The 26,746-nt window shown below is 45.9% G+C and overlaps 1 protein-coding gene across 5 annotated transcripts in view; it reads left to right on the top strand.

Moving 5' to 3' along the window:
* Positions 1 to 26,746, top strand: part of eif4e2rs1 (eukaryotic translation initiation factor 4E family member 2 related sequence 1) — a 91,164-nt gene that overhangs the window by 3,190 nt on the left and 61,228 nt on the right. For all 5 annotated transcript variants that reach the window (XR_006835007.1, XM_046329207.1, XM_046329206.1 and 2 more), the window contains 2 exons: positions 4,205 to 4,906; positions 13,069 to 13,226. Coding sequence is in view for 4 of the 5 variants with exons in the window: in XM_046329207.1 (XP_046185163.1) it covers positions 4,205 to 4,906; positions 13,069 to 13,226 (860 nt within the window). In the remaining variant the exon portion in view is untranslated. The remainder of the gene's footprint in view (positions 1 to 4,204; positions 4,907 to 13,068; positions 13,227 to 26,746) is intronic.

Below are 26,746 nucleotides of genomic sequence, written 5' to 3'. Positions count from 1 at the left end.
CCTTTAAAGGGCAGGTGAACATTTTTGTCTCATATTTTGGTTAAAAGTCGTCACAATCTTTAAAAAAAAATGAAATTCAACAATATAGCACATTACTTCTCAGCAGTAATATATGTATTGTTTTAGAAACATTTCAAAGCATGCACGTCCAGGTTTTGTTAGTGTAATTTTACTGGGAAAAAATATTTGTCTGGTTAAAAAAATCTGAGTGGCTGGTAGACCAAAAATAACATTTTAGGCTCTGTCCATTAGCAAGTTGTGGTGCTCAAAAAGGTCAAGGTGACCATTATTCAGTGACGAGGTTGAAGCTGAGGAAGTGAAGGCTGGGAACAAGTTATTTAATCTATATTGTTGTGTTGTTTAATGGGGCAGCTGGTGGTGGAATGGAATGTATATATCTTCAGTTTATTCAGTAACCACTTCACAATAACATTGGTCTCTCTTAGATATATCTTTAAGCATTCCCCATTCAAAAAAATATAGAACTAAGAGTAGATATTATGCCCTTGGTTCACCACAGACTTGACTGCCCTTGACCAACACAAAAACACCCTGTGGTGGACCGCACTAGCATCGAATAGTCCCCGCGATATGCAACTTTTCAGGGAATTCAGGAACCAATATACAGTCAGTTAGGAAAGCTAAGGCTAGCTTTTTCAAACAGAAATTTGCATCCTGTAGCACTAATTCCCCAAAGTTTTGGGACACTGTAAAGTCCATGGAGAATATGAGCACCTCCTCCCAGCTGCCCACTGCTCTGAGGCTAGGAAACACGGTCTCCACCGGTAAATCTATGATAATCGATCATTTCAGTAAGCATTTTTCTACGGCTGGCCATGCTTTCCATCTGGCTACCCCTGCCAACTGCTCTGCACGGTCAGCCCCCTCTTCAAAGGGGGAGACACTCTAGACCCAAACTGTTATGGACCTATATCCATCCTGCCCTGCCTTTCTAAAATCTTCGAAAGCCAAGTTCCCACCGTACCTTCTCCACGATATCATAACCGCCATCGATAAAATACAGGACTGTGCAGCCGTCTTCATTGACCTGGCCAAGGCTTTCGACTCTGTCAATCACCGCATTCTTATTGGCATACTCAAAAGCCTTAGTTTCTCAAATGACTGCCTCGCCTGGTTCACCAACTACTTCTCGGACAGAGTTCAGTGTGTCAAATCGGATGGCATGTTGTCCGGTCCTCTGGCAGTCTCTATGGGGTGCCACAGGGTTCAATCCTTGGGCCGACTCTCTTCTCTGTATATATCAATGATGTTGCTCTTGCTGCGGGCGATTCCCTGATCCACCTCTATGCTGACGACACCATTCTGTATACTTCTGGCCCTTCTTTGCACACTGTGGCAACTAACCTCCAGATGAGCTTCAATGTCATTACAACTCTCCTTCCGTGGCCTCCAACTGCTCTTAAATGCATGTAAAACTAAATGCATGCTCTTTAACCGATCGCTGCCCGCCTGCCTAGCATCACTACTCTGCACGGCTCTGACTTAGAATATGTGGACAACTACAAATACCTAGGTGTCTGGTTAGACTGTAAACTCTCCATCCAGACTCACATCCAAAATTAAATCTAGAATCGGCTTCCTATATCGCAACCAAGCATCTTTCACTCATGCTGCCAAAAATACCCTTGTTTACATTTACATTACATTTAAGTCATTTAGCAGACGCTCTTATCCAGAGCGACTTACAAATTGGTGCATTCACCTTGTTAAACAGACTATTCTACCATCATCCATGACTTCAGTGATGTAATTTACAAAATAGACTCCAACACTCTACTCAGAAAATTGGATGCAGTCTATCACAGTGCCATCCATTGTGTCACCAAAGCCCCATATACCACCCACCACTGCGACCTGTATGCTGTCTCTGGCCCTCGCTACATATTCGTCGCCAAACCCACTTGCTCCAGGTCATTGATGTCTTGGCTAAGCAAAGCCCCGCCTTATCTCAGCTCACTGGTCACCATAGCAACATCCACCCGTAGCACGCGCTCCAGCAGGTATATCTCACTGGTAACCCCCAAAGCCAACTCCTCATTTGGCCGCCTTTCCTTCCAGTTCTCTGCTGCCAATGACTGGAACAAATAGTTTAAATCTCTGAAGCTGGAGACTCGCATCTCCCTCACTAACTTTAAACATCAGCTGTCAGCGCAGCTTACCGATCAATAAACCTGTAAACAGCCCATCTGTAAATAGCCCATCCAACTACCTCCTCCCCCATATTGTTATTTATCTTGCTCCTTTGCATCCCAGTATCTCTACTTGCACATCATCATCTGCACATCTATCACTCCAGTGTTAATGATAAATTGTAATTATTTCACCTCTATGACCTATTTATTGCCTTACCTCCCTACTCTTCTACATTTACACACAATGTACATAGATGATCCTATTGTGTTATCGACCTTTATTCCACGTGTAACTCTGTTGTGTCAGTTTGCTTTGTCTTGGTCGCAGTTATAAATGACAACTCTCAACTGGCCACCTGGTTAAATAAATATATATTGTATACATGTTCAATTAATACATTATACAACAATAACATGATTCATAATTATGTCTGTTTTCATTAAGATGCAATAACTTTTTATTAGATGTTTTATTTATTTTTTAAATGTAATATAGACTCTGTCCCAGGCTCCCATGTGGGTGGGTGGGCCCATGTGAGCCTCTGCTCAGTCATGTGAAATCTATAAATTGGGGCCTAATTTATATATGGCGCAGCAGGGTAGCCTAGTGGTTAGAGCGTTGGACTAGTAACCAGCAGGTAGCCTAGTGGTTAGAGCGTTGGACTAGTAACCAGCAGGTAGCCTAGTGGTTAGAGCGTTGGACTAGTAACCAGCAGGTAGCCTAGTGGTTAGAGCGTTGGACTAGTAACCAGCAGGTAGCCTAGTGGTTAGAGCGTTGGACTAGTAACCAGCAGGTAGCCTAGTGGTTAGAGCGTTGGACTAGTAACCAGCAGGTAGCCTAGTGGTTAGAGCGTTGGACTAGTAACCAGCAGGTAGCCTAGTGGTTAGAGCGTTGGACTAGTAACCAGCAGGTAGCCTAGTGGTTAGAGCGTTGGACTAGTAACCAGCAGGTAGCCTAGTGGTTAGAGCGTTGGACTAGTAACCAGCAGGTAGCCTAGTGGTTAGAGCGTTGGACTAGTAACCAGCAGGTAGCCTAGTGGTTAGAGCGTTGGACTAGTAACCAGCAGGTAGCCTAGTGGTTAGAGCGTTGGACTAGTAACCAGCAGGTAGCCTAGTGGTTAGAGCGTTGGACTAGTAACCAGCAGGTAGCCTAGTGGTTAGAGCGTTGGACTAGTAACCAGCAGGGTAGCCTAGTGGTTAGAGCGTTGGACTAGTAACCAGCAGGTAGCCTAGTGGTTAGAGCGTTGGACTAGTAACCAGCAGGGTAGCCTAGTGGTTAGAGCGTTGGACTAGTAACCAGCAGGTAGCCTAGTGGTTAGAGCGTTGGACTAGTAACCAGCAGGTAGCCTAGTGGTTAGAGCGTTGGACTAGTAACCAGCAGGGTAGCCTAGTGGTTAGAGCGTTGGACTAGTAACCAGCAGGGTAGCCTAGTGGTTAGAGCGTTGGACTAGTAACCAGCAGGTAGCCTAGTGGTTAGAGCGTTGGACTAGTAACCAGCAGGTAGCCTAGTGGTTAGAGCGTTGGACTAGTAACCAGCAGGGTAGCCTAGTGGTTAGAGCGTTGGACTAGTAACCGGAAGGTCCTCCATGATGGCGCAGCAGGGTAGCCTAGTGGTTAGAGCGTTGGACTAGTAACCGGAAGGTTGCAAGTTCAAATCCCCGAGCTGACAAGGTACAAATCTGTCATTCTGCCCCTGGACAGGCAGTTAACCCACAGTCATAGAAAATAAGAATTTGTTCTTAACTGACTTGCCTAGTTCAATAAAGGTAAAATAGAAATGACTGATTTCCTTATGACTAATTTCCTGAACTGTAACTCAGTAAAACAGTTGAAATTGTTGTTTCTATTTTTGTTCAGTATATACAGTCTGGTCCTGTTCTCCACAGACAGGACAGACTAGACAGAGGACTATATATATATCTTAGTAGAACAGGACAGACCAGAAAGGGGACTATATATGTTAGGAGAACAGGACAGACCAGACAGAGTTTTAGAGAGAACCAAACCCTACTGACACAAGCCCAGCACTCACTGTGTGTCTGTGTGTTTAGATGAGTGGGGGGAAGAAGAGGAGTGGCTTCCAGATTACTAGTGTGACGTCAGACTACACGCAGAGCTCTGGGGAAGCCCCACCCCATGTTCAGGCCTCTAGCCAATCAAATCCCTCCCTTCAGTCCTCCAGCCAATCCACTGATTCCTCCCAGCCTGGCCTCTCCCACCAGCAGGGAAGTTTCTCCCAGCCGACGACTCCCCTCTCTCTGAGGAAATCCAACTCGCAAGATGCTGTGGGGCAAGGGTCCAGGTTTCGAGTTGTCAGATTGGGCCAGGGCCATGGAGGACCCTATTGCCGGGGGCGGTGGACCTGTACGGACTTTTTGGAAAGAGAGGAAGGGGTGGGGCCTAGATGGGTGATGGACAGCATGAGACACGCCTACTCTCTGGAGTCCCTGGAGGGGATTGGTCTACAGAGGACTGGGGGAGGGGCTGGAGGCGAGCTGCTGGGGCACGTGCGCACTCTCAGGACAGGACACCTTGTTCACTCTCAGGATACCTCCCACTTGCTGGCCCAGCCAATAGGGTCAGATGGGGAGGGGTTTGGAGGGCTGAAGCCTCTCCTCCACAGCGACCCGCCCAACCCCACACACCTGGAAAGATTCAACTTGCGAGTGGTCGACTCCATGCCCCCCCTGCCCAGCCCCCGCCCACGGAACATCCCACCCCCTCTACGCCTGGATGTGGACGCTACCGGGAGGGTGAAAACACACGCACACAGACAATACACATATACACACACAGACAATACACATATACACACACAGACAATACACATATACACACACAGACAATACACATATACACACACAGACAATACACATATACACACACAGACAATACACATATACACACACAGACAATACACATATACACACACAGACAATACACATATACACACACAGACAATACACATATACGCACACAGACAATACACATATACGCACACAGACAATACACATATACGCACACAGACAATACACATATACGCACACAGACAATACACATATACGCACACAGACAATACACATATACGCACACAGACAATACACATATACGCACACAGACAATACACATATACGCACACAGACAATACACATATACGCACACAGACAATACACATATACGCACACAGACAATACACATATACGCACACAGACAATACACATATACACACACAGACAATACACATATACACACACAGACAATACACATATACACACACAGACAATACACATATACACACACAGACAATACACATATACACACACAGACAATACACATATACACACACAGACAATACACATATACACACACAGACCTGATAGTAGACCAGAGAAGACACACTGAGAAGACACATGACCTGGTAGTAGACCAGTGTCAACATGACTGAGAAGACACATGACCTGGTAGTAGACCAGTGTCAACGTGACTGAGAAGACACATGACCTGGTAGTAGACCAGTGTCAACGTGACTGAGAAGACACATGACCTGGTAGTAGACCAGTGTCAACATGACTGAGGAGACACATGACCTGGTAGTAGACCAGAGAAGACACATGACCTGGTAGTAGACCAGTGTCAACATGACTGAGAAGACGCATGACCTGGTAGTAGACCAGTGTCAACATGACTGAGAAGACACATGACCTGGTATGAAAGACAAAACAAAACCAGATAGGAAATATTGTTGAAGTTACATTTCACTTTTTACTGGCTGTCCCTCAGGTTGTGGCAGGAGGACATGTTTGGCTTCCAAAACTGCACATTTTGACTTTTCACCCAATACATATTAGATTTATTTTATTTTATTATTATTATTTTATATTCTTTATTTTCTTTTATAGTTTGAAATTCTTTATATTGAATTATCATTTTGGGAAAGGAAGATTCTCTGAAGTCTGAATATTTATTTCATAGGAAATGCAGCTCTGTCTCTACCTCTCCCCTGGAGCAGAGTGAGCACAGACTGTCCTCTCTGAGCAGCCAGGTTTGTCTGTGACGACCGGTCTCTATAGCCAGACTGTCCTCTCTGGGCAGCCAGGTTTGTCTGTGATGACTGGTCTCTATAGCCAGACTGTCCTCTCTGAGCAGCCAGGTTTGTCTGTGACGACCGGTCTCTATAGCCAGACTGTCCTCTCTGAGCAGCCAGGTTTGTCTGTGATGACTGGTCTCTATAGCCAGACTGTCCTCTCTGGGCAGCCAGGTTTGTCTGTGATGACCGGTCTCTATAGCCAGACTGTCCTCTCTGGGCAGCCAGGTTTGTCTGTGACGACCGGTCTCTATAGCCAGACTGTCCTCTCTGGGCAGCCAGGTTTGTCTGTGATGACTGGTCTCTATAGCCAGACTGTCCTCTCTGGGCAGCCAGGTTTGTCTGTGATGACCGGTCTCTATAGCCAGACTGTCCTCTCTGGGCAGCCAGGTTTGTCTGTGACGACCGGTCTCTATAGCCAGACTGTCCTCTCTGGGCAGCCAGGTTTGTCTGTGATGACCGGTCTCTATAGCCAGACTGTCCTCTCTGGGCAGCCAGGTTTGTCTGTGATGACCGGTCTCTATAGCCAGACTGTCCTCTCTGGGCAGCCAGGTTTGTGTGTGACGACCGGTCTCTATAGCCAGACTGTGCTCTCTGGGCAGCCAGGTTCGTCTGTGATGACCATTATATCTGATTGGAAACATTTGAGCCAGATTCTAATTGGAATTTGATTTTAATGTTCCTTTTAATAGCATAGAAGGCTCTTCTTGCTTTGTCTATCAGCTCTTTCACAGCCCTGTGAAAGCTACCTGTGTTGCTGATACTTACTCCTAGATTGTGTAGTTTTTGGTGTGTTCTAATAGAACTGTGTCCAAATAGAATTTAGATTTGTCATCCTGATTTCCGGACCTTTTTTGGAATATCATTATATTTGTTTTCTTTAGGATGATCTAGATGCTGCTGTAACCCCTCCTTAGTGGGAGACAGTAGACCCTCCTTAGTGGGAGACAGTAGACCCTCCTTAGTGGGAGACAGTAGACCCTCCTTAGTGGGAGACAGCAGACCCTCCTTAGTGGGAGACAGCAGACCCTCCTGAGTGGGAGACAGCAGACCCTCCTGAGTGGGAGGCAGCAGACCCTCCTTAGTGGGAGGCAGCAGACCCTCCTGAGTGGGAGGCAGCAGACCCTCCTGAGTGGGAGGCAGCAGACCCTCCTGAGTGGGAGGCAGCAGACCCTCCTGAGTGGGAGGCAGCAGACCCTCCTGAGTGGGAGGCAGCAGACCCTCCTGAGTGGGAGGCAGCAGACCCTCCTGAGTGGGAGGCAGCAGACCCTCCTGAGTGGGAGGCAGCAGACCCTCCTGAGTGGGAGGCAGCAGACCCTCCTGAGTGGGAGGCAGCAGACCCTCCTGAGTGGGAGGCAGCAGACCCTCCTGAGTGGGAGGCAGCAGACCCTCCTGAGTGGGAGGCAGCAGACCCTCCTGAGTGGGAGGCAGCAGGCCCTCCTGAGTGGGAGGCAGCAGACCCTCCTGAGTGGGAGACAGCAGGCCCTCCTGAGTGGGAGGCAGCAGGCCCTCCTGAGTGGGAGACAGCAGGCCCTCCCCTGAGTGGGAGACAGCAGGCCCTCCTGAGTGGGAGGCAGCAGGCCCTCCTGAGTGGGAGGCAGCAGGCCCTCCTGAGTGGGAGGCAGCAGGCCCTCCTGAGTGGGAGGCAGCAGGCCCTCCTGAGTGGGAGGCAGCAGGCCCTCCTGAGTGGGAGACAGCAGACCCTCCTGAGTGGGAGGCAGCAGACCCTCCTGAGTGGGAGACAGCAGACCCTCCTGAGTGGGAGACAGCAGACCCTCCTTAGTGGGAGACAGCAGACCCTCCTTAGTGGGAGACAGCAGACCCTCCTGAGTGGGAGACAGCAGACCCTCCTGAGTGGGAGACAGCAGACCCTCCTGAGTGGGAGACAGCAGACCCTCCTGAGTGGGAGACAGCAGACCCTCCTGAGTGGGAGACAGCAGACCCTCCTGAGTGGGAGGCAGAGACCCTCCTGAGTGGGAGCAGACCCTCCTGAGTGGGAGGCAGCAGACCCTCCTGAGTGGGAGGCAGCAGACCCTCCTGAGTGGGAGACAGCAGACCCTCCTTAGTGGGAGACAGTAGCACCAGGTCATCTGTCTAAAGCAAACCCTCCTTAGTGGGAGACAGCAGACCCTCCTTAGTGGGAGACAGTAGCACCAGGTCATCTGTCTACAGCAAACCCTCCTTAGTGGGAGACAGCAGCACCATGTCATCTGTCTACAGCAAACCCTCCTTAGTGGGAGACAACAAACCCTCCTTAGTGGGAGACAGCAGACCCTCCTTAGTGGGAGACAACAGACCCTCCTTAGTGGGAGACAACAGACCCTCCTTAGTGGGAGACAACAGACCCTCCTTAGTGGGAGACAACAGACCCTCCTTAGTGGGAGGCAGCAGACCCTCCTTAGTGGGAGGCAGCAGACCCTCCTTAGTGGGAGGCAGCAGACCCTCCTTAGTGGGAGGCAGCAGACCCTCCTTAGTGGGAGGCAGCAGACCCTCCTTAGTGGGAGGCAGCAGACCCTCCTTAGTGGGAGGCAGCAGACCCTCCTTAGTGGGAGGCAGCAGACCCTCCTTAGTGGGAGGCAGCAGACCCTCCTTTGTGGGAGGCAGCAGACCCTCCTTTGTGGGAGACGGCAGCATCAGGTCATCTGTCTACAACAGACCCTCCTTAGTGGGAGACAGCAGACCCTCCTTAGTGGGAGACAGTAGCACCAGGTCATCTGTCTACAGCAGACCCTCCTTAGTGGGAGACGGCAGACCCTCCTTAGTGGGAGACGGCAGACCCTCCTTAGTGGGAGACGGCAGACCCTCCTTAGTGGGAGACAGTCCCTCCTTAGTGGGAGACGGCAGACCCTCCTTAGTGGGAGACGGCAGACCCTCCTTAGTGGGAGACAGTAGCACCAGGTCATCTGCGTACAGCAGACCCTCCTTAGTGGGAGACAGCAGACCCTCCTTTGTGGGAGACAACAGCACCAGGTCATGTGTACAGCAGACCCTCCTTAGTGGGAGACAGCAGACCCTCCTTAGTGGGAGACAGTAGCACCAGGTCATCTGCGTACAGCAGACCCTCCTTAGTGGGAGACAGCAGTCCCTCCTTATTGGGAGACAGTAGCACCGGGTAATCTGTCTACAGCAGACCCTCCTTAGTGGGAGACAGCAGACCCTCCTTAGTGGGAGACAGTAGCACCAGGTCACCTGCGTACAGCAGACACTTGATTTCAGTGTTGTGTAGGGTGATACCAGGTGCTGCCGATTCTTCTAATGTTTTTGCCAATTCATTAATGTAGATGTTAAATAGTGTTGGACTTATTGGGCAGCCCCGTTTCACTCCCCGTCCCTGAAAGAAAAAGTATGTTTGCTTGTTGCCAATTTTAATCACACACATTTGTTTTTAGTGTACATTGATTTAATAACATCATATTTGTTAGTGTGGAGGGTATAAGTGGGGTCTGTTGTGGTTGACTTGTTTGTCTGTTAGTGTGGAGGGTATAAGTGGGGTCTGTTCTGTGGTCATTTGTTGAAATTCCTATCTGGCTTCTGCTCAGGATGTTGTGTTCATCAAGGAAATTATGTAGTCTGCTATTTATGATACTGCAAAGAATTTTCCCTAAATTGCTGTTAATGCAAATTTCTCTAATTTGTGTTAAATTTGTCTCCATTTTTATTTATTTTACATTTTTCCCCAAATATCGGGGAAAATACCTGCAGTGAGGATGATGTTGAAGAGTTTGAGTATAACCAATTTGAATTTGTGGTCTGTATATTTGATCATTTAATTTAAAATGCCATCAGCACCACAGGCCTTTTTGGGTTGGAGAGTGCATAGTTTTTCAAATATTTCTTCCGTAATTGGGGTATCCACAGGATTCTGATAGTCTTTGACTGCTGATTCAAAGTTTTGTAAATGTTCTTGTGTATATTTTTGTCCTGGACTCTTTGTTATATTGCTGTAGAGGTTTGAAAAGTGATTTCTCCACATATCCCCATTTTGGATAGCCAATTCCTCATGATGAGGTTTGTTTAATTTATTCAAATTCTCTCAGAAGTGGTTTGATTCTATGGATTCCTCAATTCCATCCAGCTGATTTCTAATGTTCTGTTCCTTTTCTGTTCTTAGGGTGTGTTTGTGATTTCTAATGTTCTGTTACTCTGTTCTGTGGGTGGGTGTGTTTGTGATTTCTAATGTTCTGTTCCTCTGTTCTTAGGGTGTGTTTGTGATTTCTAATGTTCTGTTCCTCTGTTCTTAGGGTGTGTTTGTGATTTCTAATGTTCTGTTACTCTGTTCTTAGGGTGTGTTTGTGATTTCTAATGTTCTGTTCCTCTGTTCTTAGGGTGTGTTTGTGATTTCTAATGTTCTGTTCCTTTGTTCTTAGGGTGTGTTTGTGATTTCTAATGTTCTGTTCCTTTGTTCTTAGGGTGTGTTTGTGATTTCTAATGTTCTGTTCCTTTGTTCTTAGGGTGTGTTTGTGATTTCTAATGTTCTGTTCCTTTGTTCTTAGGGTGTGTTTGTGATTTCTAATGTTCTGTTCCTTTGTTCTTAGGGTGTGTTTGTGATTTCTAATGTTCTGTTCCTTTGTTCTTAGGGTGTGTTTGTGATTTCTAATGTTCTGTTCCTTTGTTCTTAGGGTGTGTTTGTGATTTCTAATGTTCTGTTCCTCTGTTCTGTGGGTGTGTTTGTGATTTCTAATGTTCTGTTCCTCTGTTCTGTGGGTGTGTTTGTGATTTCTAATGTTCTGTTCCTCTGTTCTGTGGGTGTGTTTGTGATTTCTAATGTTCTGTTACTCTGTTCTGTGGGTGTGTTTGTGATTTCTAATGTTCTGTTACTCTGTTCTGTGGGTGTGTTTGTGATTTCTAATGTTCTGTTCCTCTGTTCTGTGGGTGTGTTTGTGATTTCTAATGTTCTGTTCCTCTGTTCTGTGGGTGTGTTTGTGATTTCTAATGTTCTGTTCCTCTGTTCTGTGGGTGTGTTTGTGATTTCTAATGTTCTGTTCCTCTGTTCTGTGGGTGTGTTTGTTTCCCCACATTTTTTTTGTCTGGTTCTCTCTGTTTTTGATTAGATATATTTCTCAATGACTTCTTCATTCTCTATTCTCTTTGGTTTCCTTTCTAGATTATCCAAGGAGGATCATTTGTCAGATATAAAGTTTGTTCCAAACGGCCAAATTTACACCTTCATTTCTGTAGGAGAATGTTAAAGGCTAAAAAGTTGTCCAGGAGAGATTGTTTTTTTGGGCTACTAATTGCTTTTTGGTAGATGTCTGTTCTCACTCCATTTATAGGCCTGTTTAGTACCATGTCATTTATTGGGCCGTGATGCTTCATCGTTGGGTGTTAGTGGGCTGACTGTGAAGGCTCTGAGAGAGGTGTTAGTGGGCTGACTGTGAAGGCTCTGAGAGAGGTGTTAGTGGGCTGACTGTGAAGGCTCTGAGAGAGGTGTCAGTGGGCTGACTGTGAAGGCTCTGAGAGAGGTGTCAGTGGGCTGACTGTGAAGGCTCTGAGAGAGGTGTTAGTGGGCTGACTGTGAAGGCTCTGAGAGAGGTGTCAGTGGGCTGACTTTGAAGGCTCTGAGAGAGGTGTTAGTGGGCTGACTGTGAAGGCTCTGAGAGAGGTGTTAGTGGGCTGACTGTGAAGGCTCTGAGAGAGGTGTTAGTGGGCTGACTGTGAAGGCTCTGAGAGAGGTGTCAGTGGGCTGACTTTGAAGGCTCTGAGAGAGGTGTTAGTGGGCTGACTGTGAAGGCTCTGAGAGAGGTGTTAGTGGGCTGACTGTGAAGGCTCTGAGAGAGGTGTTAGTGGGCTGACTGTGAAGGCTCTGAGAGAGGTGTCAGTGGGCTGACTGTGAAGGCTCTGAGAGAGGTGTTAGTGGGCTGACTGTGAAGGCTCTGAGAGAGGTGTCAGTGGGCTGACTTTGAAGGCTCTGAGAGAGGTGTTAGTGGGCTGACTGTGAAGGCTCTGAGAGACTCTGGGTTTAGGTCGGTGAGGAAGTAGTCTACAGTGCTGCTGCCAAGGGAAGAGCAGAAGGTGGACCTACCAGAAGAGTCCCCTCTCAGCCTACCATTGACTATGTACAGACCCAGTGTTCCACAGAGCTGTAGGTGGACCTACCAGAAGAGTCCCCTCTCAGCCTACCATTGACTATGTACAGACCCAGTGTTCCGCAGAGCTGTAGGTGGACCTACCAGAAGAGTCCCCTCTCAGCCTACCATTGACTATGTACAGACCCAGTGTTCCACAGAGCTTCAGGAGCAGTGCTCCATTTGAGTTTTTCACTTTGTCATAGTTGTTTCTGGGGGTTATGTGGGGAGGGAAAGGTTGTTGCTTCACCTCTGCACCATGTTTCCTGTAGTACTACAATATCAACATCATCAATTTCTTTCAGGAAGTCTGCGTTTCTGCTATTTAGCCCAAAAGCAGAGGACTTAAATTCTTGTAAATTCCAACATGAAAATATTTCATAACTGTTTTTTGTTCTCTCTCTGTCTCTCCCCTCTGTCGGTCTTTCTCTCTCCCTCTCTCTCTCTATCTGGGTCTCTCTCTCCCCCCTCTCTCTCTGTCTGGGTCTCTCTCTCCCGCTCTCTCTATGTGTCTGGGCCTCTCTCTCCCCCCTCTCTCTCTGTCGGGGTCTCCCTCTCCCCTCTGGCGGTCTCTCCCCCTCTCGCTGTCGGTCTCTCTCCCCCTCTCTCTCTCTCTCTCTCTCCCCCGTCTCTTTCTCTGTCGGGGTCTCTCTCTCCACCTCTCTCTCTCTCTCTCTCTCTCTCTCTCTCTGTTGGGGTCTCTCTCTCTCTCTGTCGGGGTCTCTCTCTCCCCCTCTCTCTCTCCCCATATCCTTTCTCTCTCTAGTCTCTTTTGAGAGTGTCTCATTCCCAGCCCAGCTCCCCTGGGCCCCCCCTACAGGGTAGAGATGGTACTTTCCTACCCAGTCTGATTCCCATCCAGACTTCTTCGGCCTGGTCCATGTTCGGCTCCGGGGAGGCTGTCCATCTGCCAGGGGACGACAGGTATGGTCTGTGTTTGGGTCTGTTTGTGGGTCTGTCTGTGGTGTGGTGTGTGTGTTAGACCCCCCTCTAGTACAGTGGGTGGATTTGACCGTCATGTTTCTGTTGGGTGGAAGGTGTTGTTTTTGAGAGCTGTTTCTCTATTGTGCTGTGTGTGTGTGGGGGGGGGGGGGTTTAGTAGCAGCAGAGTGCCAAATACCTCACAGTGTGAGAGAGAGGCCACCCAGAGTAGTGTGTGCATATGGATGGACCCCAGGTTGGACTTGTGAAAGTATCACTTTCCTGTCAGTCATGCCGGCTCAATGACAGGCTCCACACCTTCCCAGTTTCTCTGCTCAGAATAGAGAAGTAAGGCAACTAGTGCCTGCACTTCACAGTACAATGTGCACAATCACAGATATGGTCTAAATACTGCAACCACACACACACATCCCTCCATTCTGGTTGTTTTCTACCGTTCAATCCAACTGGTATTTTATTAGGATCCCCATTAGCTGTTGTGAAAGGGTTAGGGTTCAACACAAAACACACACACACTGTGTATTGGTATTTTATTAGGATCCCCATTAGCTGTTGTGAAAGGGTTAGGGTTCAACACAAAACACACACACACTGTGTATTGGTATTTTATTAGGATCCCCATTAGCTGTTGTGAAAGGGTTAGGGTTCAACACAAAACACACACACACTGTGTATTGGTATTTTATTAGGATCCCCATTAGCTGTTGTGAAAGGGTTAGGGTTCAACACAAAACACACACACACTGTGTATTGGTATTTTATTAGGATCCCCATTAGCTGTTGTGAAAGGGTTAGGGTTCAACACAAAACACACACACACTGTGTATTGGTATTTTATTAGGATCCCCATTAGCTGTTGTGAAAGGGTTAGGGTTCAACACAAAACACACACACACTGTGTATTGGTATTTTATTAGGATCCCCATTAGCTGTTGTGAAAGGGTTAGGGTTCAACACAAAACACACACACACTGTGTATTGGTATTTTATTAGGATCCCCATTAGCTGTTGTGAAAGGGTTAGGGTTCAACACAAAACACACACACACTGTGTATTGGTATTTTATTAGGATCCCCATTAGCTGTTGTGAAAGGGTTAGGGTTCAACACAAAACACACACACACTGTGTATTGGTATTTTATTAGGATCCCCATTAGCTGTTGTGAAAGGGTTAGGGTTCAACACAAAACACACACACACTGTGTATTGGTATTTTATTAGGATCCCCATTAGCTGTTGTGAAAGGGTTAGGGTTCAACACAAAACACACACACACTGTGTATTGGTATTTTATTAGGATCCCCATTAGCTGTTGTGAAAGGGTTAGGGTTCAACACAAAACACACACACACTGTGTATTGGTATTTTATTAGGATCCCCATTAGCTGTTGTGAAAGGGTTAGGGTTCAACACAAAACACACACACACTGTGTATTGGTATTTTATTAGGATCCCCATTAGCTGTTGTGAAAGGGTTAGGGTTCAACACAAAACACACACACACTGTGTATTGGTATTTTATTAGGATCCCCATTAGCTGTTGTGAAAGGGTTAGGGTTCAACACAAAACACACACACACTGTGTATTGGTATTTTATTAGGATCCCCATTAGCTGTTGTGAAAGGGTTAGGGTTCAACACAAAACACACACACACTGTGTATTGGTATTTTATTAGGATCCCCATTAGCTGTTGTGAAAGGGTTAGGGTTCAACACAAAACACACACACACTGTGTATTGGTATTTTATTAGGATCCCCATTAGCTGTTGTGAAAGGGTTAGGGTTCAACACAAAACACACACACACTGTGTATTGGTATTTTATTAGGATCCCCATTAGCTGTTGTGAAAGGGTTAGGGTTCAACACAAAACACACACACACTGTGTATTGGTATTTTATTAGGATCCCCATTAGCTGTTGTGAAAGGGTTAGGGTTCAACACAAAACACACACACACTGTGTATTGGTATTTTATTAGGATCCCCATTAGCTGTTGTGAAAGGGTTAGGGTTCAACACAAAACACACACACACTGTGTATTGGTATTTTATTAGGATCCCCATTAGCTGTTGTGAAAGGGTTAGGGTTCAACACAAAACACACACACACTGTGTATTGGTATTTTATTAGGATCCCCATTAGCTGTTGTGAAAGGGTTAGGGTTCAACACAAAACACACACACACTGTGTATTGGTATTTTATTAGGATCCCCATTAGCTGTTGTGAAAGGGTTAGGGTTCAACACAAAACACACACACACTGTGTATTGGTATTTTATTAGGATCCCCATTAGCTGTTGTGAAAGGGTTAGGGTTCAACACAAAACACACACACACTGTGTATTGGTATTTTATTAGGATCCCCATTAGCTGTTGTGAAAGGGTTAGGGTTCAACACAAAACACACACACACTGTGTATTGGTATTTTATTAGGATCCCCATTAGCTGTTGTGAAAGGGTTAGGGTTCAACACAAAACACACACACACTGTGTATTGGTATTTTATTAGGATCCCCATTAGCTGTTGTGAAAGGGTTAGGGTTCAACACAAAACACACACACACTGTGTATTGGTATTTTATTAGGATCCCCATTAGCTGTTGTGAAAGGGTTAGGGTTCAACACAAAACACACACACACTGTGTAAAGGGTTGGTATTTTATTAGGATCCCCATTAGCTGTTGTGAAAGGGTTAGGGTTCAACACAAAACACACACACACTGTGTATTGGTATTTTATTAGGATCCCCATTAGCTGTTGTGAAAGGGTTAGGGTTCAACACAAAACACAAAACACACACTGTGTATTGGTATTTTATTAGGATCCCCATTAGCTGTTGTGAAAGGGTTAGGGTTCAACACAAAACACACACACACTGTGTATTGGTATTTTATTAGGATCCCCATTAGCTGTTGTGAAAGGGTTAGGGTTCAACACAAAACACACACACACTGTGTATTGGTATTTTATTAGGATCCCCATTAGCTGTTGTGAAAGGGTTAGGGTTCAACACAAAACACACACACACTGTGTATTGGTATTTTATTAGGATCCCCATTAGCTGTTGTGAAAGGGTTAGGGTTCAACACAAAACACACACACACTGTGTATTGGTATTTTATTAGGATCCCCATTAGCTGTTGTGAAAGGGTTAGGGTTCAACACAAAACACACACACACTGTGTATTGGTATTTTATTAGGATCCCCATTAGCTGTTGTGAAAGGGTTAGGGTTCAACACAAAACACACACACACTGTGTATTGGTATTTTATTAGGATCCCCATTAGCTGTTGTGAAAGGGTTAGGGTTCAACACAAAACACACACACACTGTGTATTGGTATTTTATTAGGATCCCCATTAGCTGTTGTGAAAGGGTTAGGGTTCAACACAAAACACACACACTGTGTATTGGTATTTTATTAGGATCCCCATTAGCTGTTGTGAAAGGGTTAGGGTTCAACACAAAACACACACACACTGTGTATTGGTATTTTATTAGGATCCCCATTAGCTGTTGTGAAAGGGTTAGGGTTCAACACAAAACACACACACACTGTGTATTGGTATTTTATTAGGATCCCCATTAGCTGTTGTGAAAGGGTTAGGGTTCAACACAAAACACACACACACTGTGTATTGGTATTTTATTAGGATCCCCATTAGCTGTTGTGAAAGGGTTAGGGTTCAACACAAAACACACACACACTGTGTATTGGTATTTTATTAGGATCCCCATTAGCTGTTGTGAAAGGGTTAGGGTTCAACACAAAACACACACACACTGTGTATTGGTATTTTATTAGGATCCCCATTAGCTGTTGTGAAAGCAGCAGCTCCTCTTCCTGGGGTTCAACACAAAACACACACACACTGTGTATTGGTATTTTATTAGGATCCCCATTAGCTGTTGTGAAAGGTGTATTGGTATTTTATTAGTTAGGGTCCCCATTAGCTGTTGTGAAAGCAGCAGCTCCTCTTCCTGGGGTTCAACACAAAACACACACACACTGTGTATTGGTATTTTATTAGGATCCCCATTAGCTGTTGTGAAAGGGTTAGGGTTCAACACAAAACACACACACACTGTGTATTGGTATTTTATTAGGATCCCCATTAGCTGTTGTGAAAGGGTTAGGGTTCAACACAAAACACACACACACTGTGTATTGGTATTTTATTAGGATCCCCATTAGCTGTTGTGAAAGCAGCAGCTCCTCTTCCTGGGGTTCAACACAAAACACACACACACTGTGTATTGGTATTTTATTAGGATCCCCATTAGCTGTTGTGAAAGGGTTAGGGTTCAACACAAAACACACACACACTGTGTATTGGTATTTTATTAGGATCCCCATTAGCTGTTGTGAAAGGGTTAGGGTTCAACACAAAACACACACACACTGTGTATTGGTATTTTATTAGGATCCCCATTAGCTGTTGTGAAAGCAGCAGCTCCTCTTCCTGGAGTCCACATAAATCATGACATATTACGGAACATTCATTTGACAAGAAGACAAAGCTACAAACATTTTCAAATAAGAACAATATAACTAGAAGGTTCTGTCCTGACTAAATACTGAGAAAAAACACAGAGAGACCTAATATTCTAGGACTACGTGTACTGTGTACTAATTAATATTCTAGGACTACGTTTACCATGTATTAATTAATATTCTAGGACTACGTTTACCATGTACTACATTAATATTCTAGGACTACGTTTATGGTGTACTAATTAATATTCTAGGACTACGTTTATGGTGTACTAATTAATATTCTAGGACTACGTTTACCGTGGTCTAATTAATATTATTGGACTACGTTTACTGTGTACACATTAATATTCTAGGACTACGTTTATGGTGTACTAATTAATATTCTTGGACTACGTTGTCAGTTACGCATACAGTCAGGGGATGATAATTAATATTCTAGCGTGGTGTACTAATTAATATTCTAGGACTACGAAATTAATATTATTGGACGTTTACTGTGTACAATTGGGTGCACACCTACAAAACCAGGTGTCACAGGAAGGCCAAGCCATGCCTTGTTCTCCCCGCTTCAATCACTCAGACACAGGCAGGAGTATCATGGCAACAACTGGAGGACTTTTACATTTTTTATTTAACCAGGTAGGCCAGTTGAGAACAAGTTCTCATTTACAACTGCGACCTGGCCAAGATAAAGCACAAGCAGTTCGACACAAACAACAACACAGAGTTACATTTACATTTAAGTCATTTAGCAGACGCTCTTATCCAGAGCGACGTACAAATTGGACATGGTATAAACAAACATACAGTCAATAACACAATAGAAAAGTCTATATACAGTGTGTGCAAATGAGGTAAGATTAGGGAGGTAAGGCAATAAATAGGCAATTGTGGCCAAATAATGACAATTTAGCAATTTAACACTGGAGTGATATATGTGCAGAAGATGAATGTGCAAGTAGAGATACTGGGGTGCAAAGGAGCAAAAAAACAATATGGGGATGAGGTAGTTGGATGGACCATTTACAGATGGGCTGTGTACAGGTGCAATGATCTGTAAGCTTCTCTGATAGCTGATGCTTTAAGCTAGTGAGGGAGGTATGAGTCTCCAACTTCAGCGATTTTTGCAATTAGTTCCAGTCATTGGCAGCAGAGAACTGGAAGGAAAGGCAGCCAAAGGAGGAATTGGCTTTGGGGTGACCAGTGAGATATACCTGCTGGAGCGCTTGCTATGGGTGGGTGCTGCTATGGTGACCACTGAGCTGAGATAACGTGGAGCTTTACCTAGCAAAGACTTATTGATGACCTGGAGCCAGTGGGTCTGGCGACGAATATGAAGTGAGGGCCAGCCAACGAGAGCATACAGGTCGCAGTGGTGGGTAGTATATGGGGCTTTGGTGACACAATGGATGGCACTGTGATAGACAACATCCAATTTGCTGAGTAGAGTGTTGGAAGCTATTTTGTAAATTACATAGCCAAAGTCAAGGATTGGTAGGATAGTCAGTTTTACGAGGGTATGTTTGGCAGCAAACATTCTAGATATAATTTTGAATTGCATATGCTTAATGTGAGTCTGGAAGGAGAGTTTACAGTCTAACCAGACACCTAGGTATTTGTAGTTGTCCACACATTCTAAGTCTGAACCGTCCAGAGTAGTGATGCTGGACGGGCGGGCAGGTCCGGGCATGCATTTAGTTTTACATGCATTTAAGAGCAGTTGGAGGCCACGGAAGGAGAGTTGTATGACATTGAAGCTGGTTTGGAGGTTAGTTGACACAGTGTCCAAAGAAGGGCCAGAAGTATACAGAATGGTGTCGTCTGCGTAGAGGTGGATCAGAGAATCACCAGCAGCAAGAGCGACATCATTGATGTATACAGAGAAAAGAGTCGGCCCGAGAATTGAACTAGATGAACGTACTTTGGTACGAAAGTGCAAATCAATCCCAGAACAACAGCAAAGGACGTTGTGAAGATGCTGGAGGAAACGGGTACAAAAGTATCTATTCACAGTAAAATGACTTCTATATCGACATAACAAGGAAGAAGCCACTGCTCCAAAACCACCATAAAAAATCCAGACTACGGTTTGCAACTGCACATGGGGATAAAGATCGTACTTTTTGGAGAAGTGTCCTCTGGTCTGATGAAACAAACAGAGAACTGTTTGGCCATAATGACCATCGTTATATTTGGAGGAAAACGGGGAGGCTTGCAAGTTAAAGAACACCATCCCAACTGTGAAGCACGGGTGTGGCAGCATCATGCTGTGGGGGTGCTTTGCTGCAGGAGGGACTGGTGCACTTCACAAAATAGATAGCATCATGAGGGAGGAAAAGTATGTGGATATATTGAAGCAACATCTCAAGACATCAGTCAGGAAGTTAAAAGCTTGGTAACAAATGGGTCTTCCAAATGGACAATGACTCCAAGCATTCTTCCAAAGTTGTGGCAAAATGGCTTAAGGACAACAAAGTCAATGTATTGGAGTGGCCATCACAAATCCCTGACCTCAATCCTATAGAAAATTTGTGGGCAGTACTGAAAAAGCGTGTGCGAGCAAGGAGGCCTACAAACCTTACTCAGTTACACCAGCTCAGTCAGGAGGAATTGGCCAAAATTCACCCAACTTGTTGTGGGAAGATTGTGGAAGGGTATCTGAAACATTTGACCCAAGTTAAACCCCTTTTAAAAGCAATGCTACCAACTACTAATTGAGTGTATGTCAACTTCTGACCCACTGGGAATGTGATGAAAGAAATAAAAGTTGAAAGAAATAATTCTCTCTCCTATTATTTTGACATTTCACATTCTTAAAATAGTGGTGATCCTAACTGACCTAAAACAGGGAATTTGTATTAGAGTAAAATGTGTTTGGCTAAGGTGTATGTAAACTTCTGACTTCAACTGTAGGTCTGTAACAGTTTGGGTCGAGAGTGTTTCCCTCATCAAAGGGACGCGGTAGCTTTCCAAACTTTGGGGATCTCAGACAATATGAAAGAGAGGTTGAACAGGCTAGTAATAGGGGTTGCAACAATGCGGCTGATAAATTTAGAAAGAGAGGGTCCAGATTGTCTAGCCCAGCTGATTTGTAGCAGTCCAGATTTTGCAGCTCTTTCAGAACATCAGATATCTTGATTTGGGTGAAGGGGAAATGGGGGATGCTTGGGCGAGTTGCTGTGGGTGGATCCAGAACTGTTGACCGGGGTAGGAGTAGGGTAGGGGGAGACGGGTAGGGGTCCATCAGGCTGCTGAATAGACACCACTAGTCAGCTGTTTCTACCATCAGACTGCTGAATAGACACCACTAGTCAGCTGTTTCTACCATCAGGCTGCTGAATAGACACCACTAGTCAGCTGGTTCTACCCCCAGACCATCAGGCTGCTGAATAGACACCACTAGTCAGCTGTTTCTACCATCAGGCTGCTGAATAGACACCACTAGTCAGCTGTTTCTACCCCCAGACCATCAGGCTGCTGAATAGACACCACTAGTCAGCTGTTTCTACCATCAGGCTGCTGAATAGACGCCACTAGTCAGCTGTTTCTACCATCAGGCTGCTGAATAGACACCACTAGTCAGCTGTTTCTACCATCAGACCATCAGGCTGCTGAATAGACACCACTAGTCAACTGTTTCTACCATCAGACAATCAGGCTGCTGAATAGACACCACTAGTCAGCTGTTTCTACCATCAGGCTGCTGAATAGACACCACTAGTCAGCTGTTTCTACCATCAGGCTGCTGAAGAGACACCACTAGTCAGCTGTTTCTACCATCAGGCTGCTGAATAGACACCACTAGTCAGCTGTTTCTACCATCAGACCATCAGGCTACTGAATAGACACCACTAGTCAGCTGTTTCTACCCCCAGACCATCAGGCTGCTGAATAGACACCACTAGTCAGCTGTTTCTACCTCCTTACCATCAGACTGCTGAATAGACACCACTCGTCAGCTGTCTCTACCCCCAGACTGCTGAATAGACACCACTAGTCAGCTGTTTCTACCATCAGACACCATCAGGCTGCTGAATAAGACACCACTAGTCAGCTGTTTCTACCCCCAGACCATCAGGCTGCTGAATAGACACCACTACTCAGCTGTTTCTACCTACAGACCATCAGGCTGCTGAATAGACACCACTAGTCAGCTGTTTCTACCATCAGGCTGCTGAATAGACACCACTAGTCAGCTGTTTCTATCTCCAGACTATCAGGCTGCTGAATAGACACCATTAGTCAGCTGTTTCTACCATCAGACTGCTGAATAGACACCACTAGTCAGCTGTTTCTACCATCAGACTGCTGAATAGACACCACTAGTCAGCTGTTTCTATCCCCAGACCATCAGGCTGCTGAATAGACTCATTAGTCAGCTGTTTCTACCATCAGGCTGCTGAATAGACACCACTTGTCAGCTGTTTCTACCATCAGGCTGCTGAATAGACACCACTAGTCAGCTGTTTCTATCTCCAGACCATCAGGCTGCTGAATAGACACCACTTGTCAGCTGTTTCTACCATCAGGCTGCTGAATAGACACCACTAGTCAGCTGTTTCTACCATTAGGCTGCTGAATAGACACCACTAGTCAGCTGTTTCTACCATTAGGCTGCTGAATAGACACCACTAGTCAGCTGTTTCTACCATTAGGCTGCTGAATAGACACCACTAGTCAGCTGTTTCTACCCCCAGACCATCAGGCTGCTGAATAGACACCACTAGTCAGCTGTTTCTACCTCCAGACCATCAGACTGCTGAATAGACACCACTAGTCAGCTGTTTCTACCATTAGGCTGCTGAATAGACACCACTAGTCGGCTGTTTCTACCATCAGGCTGCTGAATAGACACCACTAGTCAGCTGTTTCTACCATCAGACTGCTGAATAGACACCACTAGTCAGCTGTTTCTACCATTAGGCTGCTGAATAGACACCACTAGTCAGCTGTTTCTACCATCAGACTGCTGAATAGACACCACTAGTCAGCTGTTTCTACCATTAGGCTGCTGAATAGACACCACTAGTCAGCTGTTTCTACCATTAGGCTGCTGAATAGACACCACTAGTTAGCTGTTTCTACCATTAGGCTGCTGAATAGACACCACTAGTCAGCTGTTTCTACCATCAATAGACACCACTAGTCAGCTGTTTCTACCCCCAGACCATCAGGCTGCTGAATAGACACCACTAGTCAGCTGTTTCTACCTCCAGACCATCAGACTGCTGAATAGACACCACTAGTCAGCTGTTTCTATCCCCAGACCATCAGGCTGCTGATTTGACCACACTAGTCAACTGTTTCTACCATCAGACTGCTGAATAGACACCACTAGTCAGCTGTCTCTACCCCCAGTCTGCTGAATAGACACCACTAGTCAGCTGTTTCTACCATCAGACTGCTGAATAGACACCACTTGTCAGCTGTTTCTACCATCAGGCTGCTGAATAGACACCACTAGTCAGCTGTTTCTACCCCCAGACCATCAGGCTACTGAATAGACACCACTAGTCAGCTGTTTCTACCTACAGACCATCAGGCTGCTGAATAGACACCACTAGTCAGCTGTTTCTACCTCCTTACCATCAGGCTGCTGAATAGACACCACTAGTCAGCTGTTTCTACCATCAGACTGCTGAATAGACACCACTAGTCAGCTGTTTCTACCATCCACCACTACCTCCAATAGACCATCAGACCATCAGACTGCTGAATAGACACCACTAGTCAGCTGTTTCTACCATCAGACTGCTGAATAGACACCACTAGTCAGCTGTTTCTACCATCAGACTGCTGAATAGACACCACTAGTCAGCTGTTTCTACCATCAGACTGCTGAATAGACACCACTAGTCAGCTGTATCTACCCCCAGACTGCTGAATAGACACCACTAGTCAGCTGTTTCTACCATCAGACTGCTGAATAGACACCACTTGTCAGCTGTTTCTACCATCAGACTGCTGAATAGACACCACTTGTCAGCTGTTTCTACCATCAGGCTGCTGAATAGACACCACTAGTCAGCTGTTTCTATCTCCAGACCATCAGGCTGCTGAATAGACACCACTTGTCAGCTGTTTCTACCATCAGGCTGCTGAATAGACACCACTAGTTAGCTGTTTCTACCATCAGGCTGCTGAATAGACACCACTAGTCAGCTGTTTCTACCTCCAGACCATCAGACTGCTGAATAGACACCACTAGTCAGCTGTTTCTACCATTAGGCTGCTGAATAGACACCACTAGTCGGCTGTTTCTACCATCAGGCTGCTGAATAGACACCACTTGTCAGCTGTTTCTACCATCAGGCTGCTGAATAGACACCACTAGTCAGCTGTTTCTACCATCAGGCTGCTGAATAGACACCACTAGTCAGCTGTTTCTATCTCCAGACCATCAGGCTGCTGAATAGACACCACTAGTCAGCTGTTTCTACCATCAGGCTGCTGAATAGACACCACTAGTCAGCTGTTTCTACCATCAGGCTGCTGAATAGACACCACTAGTCAGCTGTTTCTACCATCAGGCTGCTGAATAGACACCACTAGTCAGCTGTTTCTACCATCAGACTGCTGAATAGACACCACTAGTCAGCTGTTTCTACCATTAGGCTGCTGAATAGACACCACTAGTCAGCTGTTTCTACCATCAGACTGCTGAATAGACACCACTAGTCAGCTGATTCTACCATTAGGCTGCTGAATAGACACCACTAGTCAGCTTTTTCTACCCCCAGACCATCAGACTGCTGAATAGACACCACTAGTCAGCTGTTTCTACCCCCAGACCATCAGGCTGCTGAATAGACACCACTAGTCAGCTGTTTCTACCCCCAGACCATCAGGCTGCTGAATAGACACCACTAGTCAGCTGTTTCTACCTACAGACCATCAGGCTGCTGAATAGACACCACTAGTCAGCTGTTTCTACCTCCTTACCATCAGACTGCTGAATAGACACCACTCGTCAGCTGTTTCTACCATCAAACTACTGAATAGACACCACTAGTCAGCTGTTTCTACCATCAGACTGCTGAATAGACACCACTAGTCAGCTGTTTCTATCTCCAGACCATCAGGCTGCTGAATAGACACCACTTGTCAGCTGTTTCTACCATCAGGCTGCTGAATAGACACCACTAGTCAGCTGTTTCTATCTCCAGACCATCAGGCTGCTGAATAGACACCACTTGTCAGCTGTTTCTACCATCAGGCTGCTGAATAGACACCACTAGTCAGCTGTTTCTACCATCAGGCTGCTGAATAGACACCACTAGTCAGCTGTTTCTACCATCAGACTGCTGAATAGACACCACTAGTCAGCTGTATCTACCCCCAGACTGCTGAATAGACACCACTAGTCAGCTGTTTCTACCATCAGACTGCTGAATAGACACCACTTGTCAGCTGTTTCTACCATCAGGCTGCTGAATAGACACCACTAGTCAGCTGTTTCTATCTCCAGACCATCAGGCTGCTGAATAGACACCACTTGTCAGCTGTTTCTACCATCAGGCTGCTGAATAGACACCACTAGTTAGCTGTTTCTACCATCAGGCTGCTGAATAGACACCACTAGTCAGCTGTTTCTATCTCCAGACCATCAGGCTGCTGAATAGACACCACTAGTCAGCCGATTCTACCATCAGGCTGCTGAATAGACACCACTTGTAAGCTGTTTCTACCATCAGGCTGCTGAATAGACACCACTAGTCAGCTGTTTCTATCTCCAGACCATCAGGCTGCTGAATAGACACCACTTGTCAGCTGTTTCTACCATCAGGCTGCTGAATAGACACCACTAGTCAGCTGTTTCTATCTCCAGACCATCAGGCTGCTGAATAGACACCACTAGTCAGCTGTTTCTACCTCCAGACCATCAGACTGCTGAATAGACACCACTAGTCAGCTGTTTCTACCATCAGACTGCTGAATAGACACCACTAGTCAGCTGTTTCTACCATCAGGCTGCTGAATAGACACCACTAGTCAGCTGTTTCTACCATCAGGCTGCTGAATAGACACCACTAGTCAGCTGTTTCTACCATCAGGCTGCTGAATAGACACCACTAGTCAGCTGTTTCTACCATCAGGCTGCTGAATAGACACCACTAGTCAGCTGTTTCTACCATCAGACTGCTGAATAGACACCACTAGTCAGCTGTTTCTACCATCAGGCTGCTGAATAGACACCACTAGTCAGCTGTTTCTACCCCCAGACCATCATGCTGCTGAATAGACACCAATAGTCAGCTGTTTCTACTATCAGACCATCAGGCTGCTGAATAGACACCACTAGTCAGCTGTTTCTAGGCTGCTGAATAGACTCCTACCATCAGACCATCAGACTGCTGAATAGACACCACTAGTCAGCTGTTTCTACCATCAGGCTGCTGAATAGACACCACTAGTCAGCTGTTTCTATCCCCAGACCATCAGGCTGCTGAATAGACACCACTAGTCAGCTGTTTCTACCATCAGACTGCTGAATAGACACCACTAGTCAGCTGTTTCTACCATCAGACTGCTGAATAGACACCACTAGTCAGCTGTTTCTACCATCAGACTGCTGAATAGACACCACTAGTCAGCTGTTTCTACCATCAGGCTGCTGAATAGACACCACTAGTCAGCTGTTTCTATCTCCAGACCATCAGGCTGCTGAATAGACACCACTAGTCAGCTGTTTCTACCATCAGGCTGCTGAATAGACACCACTAGTCAGCTGTTTCTAGACCATCAGGCTGCTGAATAGACACCACTAGTCAGCTGTTTCTACCATCAGGCTGCTGAATAGACACCACTAGTCAGCTGTTTCTACCATCAGGCTGCTGAATAGACACCACTAGTCAGCTGTTTCTACCTCCATCAGACCATCAGACTGCTGAATAGACACCACTAGTCAGCTGTTTCTACCATCAGACTGCTGAATAGACACCACTAGTCAGCTGTTTCTACCATCAGGCTGCTGAATAGACACCACTAGTCAGCTGTT

Source organism: Oncorhynchus gorbuscha, linkage group LG25, assembly GCF_021184085.1.
Source record: "Oncorhynchus gorbuscha isolate QuinsamMale2020 ecotype Even-year linkage group LG25, OgorEven_v1.0, whole genome shotgun sequence".
In the NCBI taxonomy this organism is placed as follows: Eukaryota; Metazoa; Chordata; class Actinopteri; order Salmoniformes; family Salmonidae; genus Oncorhynchus; species Oncorhynchus gorbuscha.
Note: the sequence above shows the minus strand (reverse complement) of the source record. Positions and strands in the feature narration are given on the sequence as shown.